The sequence below is a fragment of the Neophocaena asiaeorientalis genome, unplaced genomic scaffold (genome assembly GCF_003031525.2).
Source record: "Neophocaena asiaeorientalis asiaeorientalis breed wild unplaced genomic scaffold, Neophocaena_asiaeorientalis_V1.1 scaffold129, whole genome shotgun sequence".
In the NCBI taxonomy this organism is placed as follows: domain Eukaryota; kingdom Metazoa; phylum Chordata; class Mammalia; order Artiodactyla; family Phocoenidae; genus Neophocaena; species Neophocaena asiaeorientalis.
The window spans coordinates 9,990,988-10,001,985 of record NW_020172446.1 but is presented as its reverse complement, the minus strand read 5'-3'; the positions used below and the strand labels follow the sequence as shown (position 1 = coordinate 10,001,985).

The 10,998-nt window shown below is 52.2% G+C and overlaps 3 protein-coding genes across 3 annotated transcripts in view; 2 read left to right on the top strand and 1 right to left on the bottom strand.

Annotated features, from left to right (window-relative positions):
* The first annotated feature begins 587 nt into the window (after window positions 1-587).
* Window positions 588-4,483, top strand: MED11 (mediator complex subunit 11). The gene is made up of 3 exons (XM_024735811.1): window positions 588-3,007; window positions 3,204-3,334; window positions 3,984-4,483. The coding sequence occupies exons 1-3, from the start codon at window positions 2,923-2,925 to the stop codon at window positions 4,119-4,121; spliced, it is 354 nt and encodes a 117-aa protein (XP_024591579.1). The 5' UTR covers window positions 588-2,922; the 3' UTR covers window positions 4,122-4,483.
* A 319-nt stretch (window positions 4,484-4,802) lies between these two features.
* CXCL16 (C-X-C motif chemokine ligand 16) lies at window positions 4,803-9,305 on the bottom strand. Its single transcript, XM_024735830.1, has 7 exons — window positions 9,284-9,305; window positions 8,814-8,896; window positions 8,043-8,214; window positions 7,549-7,687; window positions 7,157-7,239; window positions 5,561-5,980; window positions 4,803-5,109 (listed from the first exon to the last, which is right to left on the bottom strand). The coding sequence occupies exons 1-7, from the start codon at window positions 9,288-9,290 to the stop codon at window positions 5,063-5,065; spliced, it is 951 nt and encodes a 316-aa protein (XP_024591598.1). The 5' UTR covers window positions 9,291-9,305; the 3' UTR covers window positions 4,803-5,062.
* ZMYND15 (zinc finger MYND-type containing 15) overlaps window positions 8,107-10,998 on the top strand; it is a 6,781-nt gene continuing 3,889 nt past the window's right edge. The window contains exons 1-4 of the mRNA XM_024735821.1: window positions 8,107-9,884; window positions 10,315-10,549; window positions 10,636-10,791; window positions 10,969-10,998. The exon at window positions 10,969-10,998 is cut by the window's right edge and continues 179 nt beyond it. Coding sequence (XP_024591589.1) covers window positions 9,341-9,884; window positions 10,315-10,549; window positions 10,636-10,791; window positions 10,969-10,998 — 965 coding nt within the window. The 5' untranslated portion in view covers window positions 8,107-9,340. The remainder of the gene's footprint in view (window positions 9,885-10,314; window positions 10,550-10,635; window positions 10,792-10,968) is intronic.

Here is a 10,998-nt window from a genome sequence, read left to right as displayed (position 1 = left end):
GTGCCACTCCCTAGCCAGACCTCCGAGACAGGTGTGCCTCCTCCATATTTACTCTTCTGCCTTCCTGCCAGCTGCAACCCACGGAGGGCAGCAACCCAGTTTTGACATTGCACACAGCGATGTCCCAGAGCAAAGCAGCATTTCTCAAAGTTTACTGTGCATACAGATCACCTGGAAGGGAAAAGCAGCGTTTCTCAAAGTATACTGTGTATACAGATCCCCTGGGACCTTCAAACACAGATACTGATGCAGTGGGTCTGTGGTGGGGCCTGAGATCCTGCATTTCTAAAAAGCATCTAGGTAATGCCAATGCTGTGGCCTGAAGACCATACTTTTGAGCATAAGAGCCTAAAGGATGGCAGAGCTGCACTGCTTGCTAGCCTTGGTCTCGGTCTGATTTGTGGAGCACACTGAACTACCCACACCAAACTGTTTTCTGAGAAAAAGTTAAGTTCTATTTGGTTGAGCCACTGCATTTTTAGCCTTCACCCTACTACAGCTGGAGTACAGAACTCCACGTTGGAAATCACTTTCCCCAAAAACGTTGAAGGCGCTGTATTCAGAGGATCAAGGCCATTCTGATTGCTGGTCTATTTTCTCTCTGGAAGCTTCTGCAAGACCCTTTTCTGTGAGACTAGTGTTCTGGTATTTCACGATGTGCCTTGATGCTGGGCACTTGATGGGTCCTTTTCATCTAGAAACACAAGTCCTTTCTTCCCTTTGTTTTCCCTGTTCTCAGAGAATTTAAGCCCCCTGGACTGATTCTCTAATTTTCTCACATCATCTTTCCTATATGCCATCTTCTTTCTTTTGCTTTACTTGCTGGGAGAGTGCTTCAATTTCTCTTTCAACCCTTTTGCTCGATTTTTCATTCTTTCCCTCATGGTTTTATTTTTCAAGTGTGTTTTCTTGGATTCAATCCTTTATTATAGTATCTCTGACCTAAGCGTGTCAATATTTTTTTTTCCTTAAGTTTTACTCTATGTCATCGAAGGTGGGGTTTTTTTGGTTTGTTTGGGGTTTTTTTTCTGTTTATTTTGGTCTCTGCCTTCCATGTTAGAGAGTTTCTGCAAACATCTAGAAATCTTTTGTCTGCTCATTTTAAGGGTGACATGCTAAGAAGTTGACTAGAAGATCTGTGGACACAGTTGGGACTTATCAACTGTGGGTTTCACTATGGGGTGATCCGGCTAACTGCTTTGCTGGAGAACCCCTGATGTTAATACTCTTAGATCTTTCCTCTGAATAGTCAAATTCCCCAGATGAGAGTCTTCCAGTCTCTGACCTGGAAGGTAAAAGCCTGGTTGCCAGAGTTCTAGAAACCACCATTCAGTAAATAAACTTTCACTCAATCTCTGTTTTAAATACAGTCATGCCCAGGTGCCCTCCATGCCACAGACTCTCTGGTTTCCATCTCCAACCAAGAAACCTCCAGCAATCTGATGAGTTGGGGGTGAGTAGCTGCCAAGATATATGAGAATATAAAGGAGGAGATAGGGGGGTCTAACTACTTCAAATAATCCTCCTAATTTTAGTACTACCTACAGCCCAGCTGTACTGTGATGCCGCTGATTTAAGGGTAAATCAACTTGCTTCTAAGCCAATCAACTATATTTCAAAAAACAATTAAATTAAATTTTTAAAAAGAGTTGCTTCTAAGCTTTCTTCACTGCTGGCTTAATTACTTCACTGCTAAATCAGTTACCACACACTCTTCTGTCTTGCAGTTTCTATTTAAAGTTTTGCTATTAACTCCTCTGTCTCCTTGACTCCTTTCTAAAATCCCTTTATTGCTATCTTCCTAGGATTTAGTAAAGGAGTGAAGTTAAACGCTAGATCTCTCAAGTTTAACTGAAAGTCTCCACTCGTTTGCTAACTCTGTGCAAACTGGCTTCATTCTCAATCTTCCAAAAACTGTAAATATTGATCTTCCCTAAAAGGTACAGCTGGTCAGAATACACTTCTTGAAAATCCTTCAAAGGCTCCCAAATGCTTTCAAAATAAAGTCCAAATTCCTTAGCTTGCAAGCCATTTCCTGATCTGGTTCCCCACTCCAGTCTCCCCAGTCACACCTATCCACCACCACACTGCGTTCACTCCAGTCAAACTGAACCCCTTGCTGGACTTCCAATGTGTAAGCCCCTTCACACCACCACGCGCTTGCCTGTGCCTTCCCCTTTTCCACTCCAAGCTCTCATCCACCTGGTTAAACCTTCAGATTCAGTTCAAGCAGGATTTCCTCCCAGAATCCTTTCTCTGTGTTCCCAGAGACACACCCTGGGCGTAACCCTAACGAAACATTTATCCCACTATCACGTGAGAGTCCACCTCACTCACCTTTGTATCCCCAGAGCCAACCACGTAAATAGGCGATCAGAGAGGGAAAAGGCTGATAGGAGCCAGCTTCTCAGAATATACTGACAGTCCGTGTTTCAGGGCTCCCACTCAGGGGGAATCGCTAGGGCGAATAAGGTCACACTCACCAAGTCCGGCTTTCCCCAGGCTCCGATAGGTGGCGGAGTGGGATAGGCAAACACAGGGTCCATGGCTGTCCAGTCTGTAATACCCCAGCGCTCCCACCATCATCACCTAGCACCCAGCAGACGCTCACTAAATTCTTGTAGAAGAAATTAAACACAGACCACAAGACAGTGTCGTAAAGGTGGACAGGTTGAAGGGCGTGAATATTTCGATATTGCCTCTTACCACAGGTGGTCACGCGTTTGTGGCGCAGACCTGGGCATGCGCAGGAAACCCTGGGAGTTGTAGTTCACCAGGTGAACCGAAAAGGCGAGACGGTGCTGAGCATCCCGGGAACTGTAGTGTTAGCTAAGGGGCGCGCTCTGCGCGGGCGCAAACCGACAGCCATTTCCGGGCACTTTTCCGCAGCATTTCGCAAAAGGAGAGAATCCCGGAGTAACGATGGCTACCTACAGCTTGGCGAACGAGCGATTACGCGCCCTGGAAGACATCGAAAGGGAAATTGGAGCCATTCTTCAGAATGCAGGTTCGGGATACGACGACCAGAGGAGGAGCGGCAGCGAGAGCGCGAGCTAGACCGACCGTGCGCACATGCGCCGACCGGTGACTGAGAGTGGGGTAGGGAGGGATCCTAAGTGGGTGCAGGGGTGGGTGGGGCTGGCTCTGGGGCGCGGCTATACTGGCAGTCTCCGGAGAGCCCCGCCCACTCTCCACCCCGGCAGGTACAGTGATCTTGGAACTTTCCAAGGAAAAAACCAATGAGCGGCTCCTAGACCGACAGGCAGCCGCCTTCACCGCGTCGGTGCAGCACGTGGAGGCGGAGCTGTCGGCTCAGATCCGCTATCTCACTCAGGTGTGTGTGTGTGTGTTGGAACGTCCTACGCGTGTGTGTGTGTGTGTGTTTTGGACCGTGCAACACGCCCAGCTCACTGCCTTAGCCTTAGCCTTCAGGAGTCCCGGGCAGAGCTTTGGTCTCGGGAGCTAAGCAAGACCAGCCCTACCCAGCAGGCCTGTTGACCCTGGCAGGACCCCTCCCTTCCAGGGTAGGTTTCCTTTGTCACTGAGTTGCATCACATGAGCCACTGGATGGGGAAGTCCTGGGAGAGGGTGTGTAAACAATACGAAAGCCACAGGATATGCTCTTAGAAACTTGACCAGACCTCAAGGGTATGGAGCCCCAGATGGCTACCTCCTGAGAAAAGGAACAGGATTGGAAGTGTTCTGAGGTCATTATAACAGCAACTACCATTTACTAAACTTTTACAGTGTGCTACTCTGCATTATCTAATCCTATAACAACTCCAGAAAGTAGTTAGTTACTGTCATCCCCATTTTACAGATGAGGTTAACAGAAATTCAGTGATATGCCCTAGGTAATCCACCTAACCAAGTGGCATAGCAAATTCAGACTCAGGGAAGAAATGAGGCAAGAGACCTGATGCCTGGCTGGGGAGATGGGAAAGGGGAGGGGTGCTTCTTTGATCAATCTAAATGTCCTGTAGGTGGCCACAGGGCAGCCCCATGAGGGCTCCAGCTACTCTTCGAGGAAGGACTGTCAGATGGCCCTGAAGCGAGTGGACTATGCTCGTCTCAAGCTCAGTGAGGTGGCTCGAACCTGTGAGCAGATGCTGGAAAACTAGGCCAAGCAGGTGAAAAGCTTGGAAGGAGAGCTCCACCTGCACCCCAGGACAGAACCTGGAGAGCATGGGCTGCCCCGTACATGTGCTGCTGGTCAGAAGCCATGAGGACGAAGGCACAAAAGGCGGGAATGGAGAACCTTAAAGACCAAGCCCATGCCTGGCTGTGCCCTGGCTCCTCTTGCCATGCACTTCACCGAGCGCTGACAAACTCAGGACAGGAGACAGAGACTCAAGACACCCAATCCACTTCCTCAGGTCCCTGCCCCAGGCTTCTGGTAGACTTGGACCAATGAAGACACATTTTTGTTCACTGGAAAAGATAAAATGAGAACTAAGGGTTTTGATAATAAAAACAGTAACACTAAAAACAAGGAGCTCAGACTCTCATTGGGGCATATATGGGTGATGTAAGGGGTTGAGGAAGTAAAACCAGGCTGTATGGCAGCTGCTGAGGAGGGAGGGTGGGAAAGTGGGAGAGGGCTGAAGTTGGGGAGGAACACTGCTGTGGTGTGAAGAGACAAGGACAAGACACAAGGGACTTGGGACAAGGAGGTTGGCAGGGATTGGGGGATGCGCTGAGGGGGAAGGTGTCAGGTGGCCATCAGCAGAGAAGCTGAAGCCAGGAATCATGGTAAGGGGCAAGGGCATGAGACCAATGTCTGCAGAAAGAAGAGTCAATAATTATAAAAATAAGCTTTAGTAGTTAAAAAATCCACATATAGAATTTGTACAAGATATCTAGTATAAGAGGTGATTTTACATTACAGCATAGAAAAAAAAAAACGGAGGGAACGTCTAAGAGAGGCCAGTGGCTGGTTAGTTGTATATTAAACATTGACAAATATGTAGAGAGTGCCTGCCATGTGCCAGGGATTGCTCTAGTATATTAAGTGCATTTGATACTGAATAAATCGTAATCTGCCCTCACAAGCTTCCATTCTTTAAGCATTGGCGTCTGCTGCCACACGCACATAATGAAGGTGCAAATCTGGAAAAGATAAAGAAATTGAGAGATAAGCTCTGAGATCAAGGGAAGTTGGGCGGGGGGAGTGGTGGGCAAGGGGTGATAGCTTGAACTGGGGAATCAGATTCCAAAACATTGACTACAGATCAGGTACACAGTAGGTGCTCAATAAAGATGTGTGAACTGAACGAATAGCTCCCACCTTCCTCCATCGCTTCATCTCCCACTCGTCTGCTCTAGCTGCCATCTTGATGCTGCTCAAGCACTGCCTGGCTTTGAAGGCCATGCACTGGTCCCTGGGCCTATGGTGGCTTCCCTCCCTCCCCATTCTGTAGTCTGGCTGACTCTCCCCTCATTGCCTGTTGTCCGTGGTGCAGGCAGCCTCCACATTTGCCGGCCTGAGAGCTACTGTGGGCAGGATCCCTACCAAGGAGCCTCTGGATCCCTGGAGGAGGGGTTCAGAGGCCCAGTTTACCTGGAGGACACTGCAGTGACTGCTTTCTCCTCTTCCCGCACAGCATGTAGAGCAGGGCTCCAGTGAGGAGGAAAACGATGCCCAAGAGGGACAGCACTGGCACCATGGCTGATGTCCCAGCTGCAGGACCCACATTCTCTCCCAGCTGCCTCTGGTTCCCCCTGGCCCCAGGCCTTGCCCCCAGACGGTGGCCCGAAGTGTAAGTGGTAGTCTCATTGGTGTGGATGAGCTTTTGGTCCAATGAAGGTGCTCCTTCTGGAGGGGTGGGCTGCTGGGTAGGCTGCAGGGTGGATGGCAGGTACTTCTGTGCGGGGGTGCCCGTGGCTGAAAGTGTGTTTTCTGTGGGCTCAGGAACCTGGGTGCTGCGGGGAGGTACATGTCCCTGGCGGGCCACACTCCTGGCGTAAGCACGTCCACATTCTGAAGAAGCAAGAAGTGAGGAATCAGGGCTATGAGGGGATAAGCTGAAGAACTAGATGGAAGGGTAGTGGGTCAAGGAGAACATCAAGGGAACAGCTAAATGCCAGGAAAGAAAGGCAGGGGCAGAGGGGAAACATGGGGAGATGGAAGTGAGCAAACCACAACATGGAACCACTGGGGCGAGACCTGGGTTGGAACCCGGGCTCTGCTACAAAGTAGCTGTGACCTTGCCCCTTGTCTCTTAACCTCTCTGGGATTCATTTCTTTCAGCTGTAAAGCAGGGATAATTTTAGTACTAAAGGCCAGAGTAGCCAGGAAGAGTAAATGAATAAGGTAGGTCTATGTAGCCAAAGGGCAGTATGGGTACCACCAATACTACAGAAGACAGCTTTAGCTGGGACCTGGAAGAACACTTTGTGTCTTAGTGGTTGTGTATTTATTTTAGGAGAAAAATACAACCAGCATATCAAATTTGTGACTTCACAGATGTTCCTGCTTAGGACTAGTTGCCATTAAGTTTTTCAGAAGTGGCTGTGTACATTTAAGATTTATTCGTTTCATTGTTTGTAAATTTTACCTTAAAAGAAAAAAAAAGGTACAATAAAATAGAAAACCCTCCTTAATAATATACATGATGAAATGTCTGGGGATAAAGTATAGTCAACCCTGCAACTTACTTGGAAGTGCACCAAAAAATATTAGGCAGGTTGATGAGGAATAGAGGGATGGATAGACAGATGGGCGTACAATAGAGCAAATATAGTTAAAATGCTGCAGACTCGATATTGTAAAATATAAAATATATTTGCTTTATTATGTACACACATAAAATATAAAAATCAAATATTATAGAATCTAGGTGGTGGGTGTATGGATGTTCACTGTACAAATCTTTCAACTTTTATGTATGTCTTTAAATTTCCATAATAAATTACTGGAACATAAAAATAGTGCCTTGATTTCAAGGGAAACATTAAGTACACAGGTGATAGGATGAATTGGCAAAAATCCTGGAAGTGACGGTGAGTGATTTCTGGTAAACAGGGACTTAAGTGAAAGTACTCAGAATAGGAATGTGAGGTGTCAAAGGGGAAAGGGCTGAGGCAAAGAAAAGTGTAAGGTGGAGGCGGCCGAGCCCTGGAGACAGAGCCTGGGGAGGAGGGAGAATGCACTCACCTTCACGATCAAAGCAGCGCATCAGTTCGTGGACCCACCGGTCACTGCTGCCTCCACACACACTTCCCAAGGGTAGCTGGAACCTGTAAGGAAGGACGTGGTCTCAGCTGTGTCTCCAATCTCCGCCCCCCCCTTCCTTCCCCCCACTTTCTCAGCTCTTTCCTCGTTCCAAAGAAGTGAGGTCACTGCCAAGATTCAGCAGTTTCTGCCGGGACTGGGAAATTCCAGGCGGGACAGGGAAACTAAGGTGTGGAGAATTAGGGCACACATAACCTAATGTTATGCGGACTATAGAAGGGACTAGGGGTCCTCCCAGAAGGAGTTCAAGTTTGACCAAAGAGGGTCCTGGAGGCACCCGGAGGCTCTGCGCTCCCAGGGGTGGGTGAGATTACCTGACGTAGGAAGAGCAACGTTGATAGACTTTCAGGTATTTTCGGAGACGTCCCATGTATTGATCGTTAGGAGGGGAGTGGGAAGAAATTCTTGTATCACAGGGACAACTGCCAGCGATGCTACCTTCATTGCCATCGCCTGAGCGGGACCGAGGTGGTCAGCACAGGTTCCCAGGTTCAGGGGCTCACGCAGCGGTAAACTTAGCCTCCAACCCACAGCCCCACTGCAGCCTCTCCTCTAGACCCGGGGATCTGAGCCCCTCCCACCCCCAGGGCTCAACTCACACATCACACTCCCCAAACACGTCCATAATCACACCTGGGCCCTGGTGTTCCCCAGCCCGTCCCCAACCCCAGGCAGCTGGCCCTCCCCCTGCCCCGGCTGCCTTGGGGACCCTGGCTCCCCACTTATTCAACTCAACCCCGTGGCCCTCGTGCCCCCCATCCCCTTCCCCGGATTCGGTATCTGGGCACCAGCCGGGCCCCTGACGAACCTGGAGGAGTGTGGCACAATAGAAAGAGTAGGAGCAAGAGGATCTGGAGTTCCCAGCTCAGCATCATCTCGGGCCCGCCTCGCCCTGTCTGACTCCCAGACGTGCTCCGGAGCCTGACGTCCAGCCGGTTTCTCAATTGCTTTCGCTTCCTTCTCCCGCTACGCCTGAGATTCTATGGGAGACGTCGGCCGTCGGCACCAAGGCCGGGCCGAGGCGAGGCGCGAGGTGGCGGCGCCTCCCTCTAGGCGCCCTCACCGTCTCGAACCAGTAAGTGCGGTCAGTACCGTTGTAGCCGCGTGATCGCCAGTCTGGGGCGGCGGGGAAACTCCGGGAGGCGGAGCGCCTCTGCCCGCGCTCCCGCACCCAGCCCAGTGCCCCGTCGAGGAGGCAGCCAGGAATGTTTGAAGAAGACGAAAGAAAGCGGAAGAAAGTCCAGGCTGCAGGGCCAGGCGCGGCGGGCGGGCACTGCCCACTAGGCTGATCCGGTTCGGCCCGGGGATGTCAGCCCCGCCCGCCCTCCGCAGGTCAGTCCGCTGGACCTCCTCCTTCGAGAGGCTTTCACTTTTCGGGCTCGGGTCCGGCGCACCGGGATCCAGTCACGGATCCAGTCACATGGCTGGAGTGACCGCGGCAGACGAGTCCGCGCGCCCAGCAGCACACTGACTGCCCTGAGCGCCTCTGCGTCGCGCAAGACACAGGGGGCGTGGCAACCCAAGGAGCCGGCGGAGGGCTCGGGCAGCCTGACGTCACGCCCCACCCCGAGGTATTTACCTTCGAAAAGTGGTGGCGGCTGCAGGTACCGGAGTAGCGGACCGGACGGGAGGGGCTAGGTGTGCCGGGGCTCACCGCCAAACCTATCCAAGCCGAAGATGCCCTAGCTCCTGTCCCCCTCCTCCCACACCCCACAGACGGATCCAAAACTCTTCCCTCCTCACCAAACCCTTGCCCATAGGATTAGCCCTCTCCCACTTCTATCCTCAACTCAAACCCTACCTTTGAGGGTTTGAGCCTCAAATTTTGAGCCCCAAATACCACCTCCCTCCCGACTACTCATCCTTAACCCTATCACCCACTTTCAAGTCTGGACCCCATTCTTACCCTGAATTCCCATCCTCCGCCCTGAAAACTCCTTCCTCACTCCTAACACTCATACATAGATTCCACCCTAAGTGACCCTCAAACCCACAATCTCCCCCATTTTATGACCCAGCCCCAAACTCTCCCGAGTACCTCTCTCTCACCATACATCCCTCCCTCTGCTCAGTCTGGGCCCAGGCCTTGTTTGTTTCCCTGAAGACATGGAGTTTGTGTCTGGATACCGGGATGAGTTCCTTGATTTCGTTGCCCTCCTCTTTGGCTGGTTCCACAAGTTCGTGGCGGAGCGCGGGACCGTGAGAACCAGCCCGGAGGGTTGCTGGTGGCAGCTGGAGGCTCAGATCAGAAGGCTGCCCCAGGACCGCGCCCTTTGGGTGCTCCACGTCTTGCCCAACCGTAGTGTGGGCATCAGCCTGGGGCAAGGGGCAGAGCCAGGCCCTGCACCAGGCCTGGGGGCTGCCCGGCTCCTGGGAGACGAGCCCCCACTCCACCTGCGGGACCTAAGCCCCTATGTCAGCTTTGTCAGCCTGGAGGAAGGGGGAGAGGAGGAGGGCGCAGGCACCGAGAAAGTAGAAACAGAGGCGGATGGGAAGCCAGCCCCTACCAGCAGGGAGTCCCCACGGGAAGCAAACCCCCCAGGGGAGGCAGACGGGGCCCAGCAGGAGGCAGGAGGTGGCGAGGTCGGCTGCCAAGAGGACAGAGCGGAGGACGAACCAGGGCCTGAGAGGAGAAAGGGACAGAGAAGCGGTAAGAACCCAGGGCTGGCGCTGCCTCGCCCCGCCCAGGCATACTCCCCTTCAAAGCCCTCCTCTGCCCCTCAGAATCCAGTTAGGAGTCGCAAATGGGTGGCCCTCGGGCCAATCTGGCCTAAAAAGGTGTCTTCATTGATCCACAATGTTCTTTGTTTTTTAAAATTTGAGCCAACATTTAAACATTAAAAGAAAAAACTTCCAGAATTCTGGAGTTACACCCCTTAAGAAAAATGTAAAGTTCCCACAGCAGGCCCACGTTTCCACCCAGCGGCAAATGCTGGTTCTGTGTAGCCGCAGTCCTCTTCCGATGAGGCGTGCCCTCTCTCCCTAGTCCCCTTCGCTCAGTCTCCTAGTCCCCGTGGGCATTTGATTTGGTATCCCTGACCCTGACAGTCTTTGCCCCCGACTTTTCCCTTTTTCCCCAGAGGCGGCCCCCCTGCACCTTTCCTGCCTCCTACTGGTGACGGATGAACATGGCACCATCTTGGGCATTGACCTGCTGATGGATGGAGGGCAGGGGAGTGCAGGCAGGGGCTCAGGGACACAGAACCTGGCTCCTCGGGCCTATGCTCTCCTCTGCCACAGCATGGCCTGTCCCATGGGCTCCGGAGACCCCCGAAAGCCCCGAAAGCTTACTGTGGGAGACGCCCAGCTGCATCGGTACAGAAACCTGGTAGAGGGTGGGGAAGCCTGGGGCCCTGGGCTCCTGAGCCCCCCAGCCTGATGCCGTCTCCACCCCCACTCAGGGAGCTGGAGAATCTGGTGCCAAGGCTGAAAGTGAAGCTAGCCAAGACCCCGATGCGGACATGGGGTCCCCGGCCCGGCTTCACCTTTGCCTCCCTTCGGGCTCGAAACTGCCATGTTTGTCACAGGCATAGCTTTGAAGTGAAGCTAACCCCCTGGTGAGCAGCCTGCAGAGATGGAGGGAGCGGAAGGAAGACCCCAACAGTCAGGCAAACAGAGAGGAAGCAGGCTGGGCGGGGGGGCCTGCAGACAGACAGAGTGAGGGACAGGGAAACAAGAAGATGACACACACACAAAAAAGCTGTTATAGGCAGAGAGAGTACAAACAGACTGAGTGCGTACGGGCAGCCGCAGGACAGATGGAC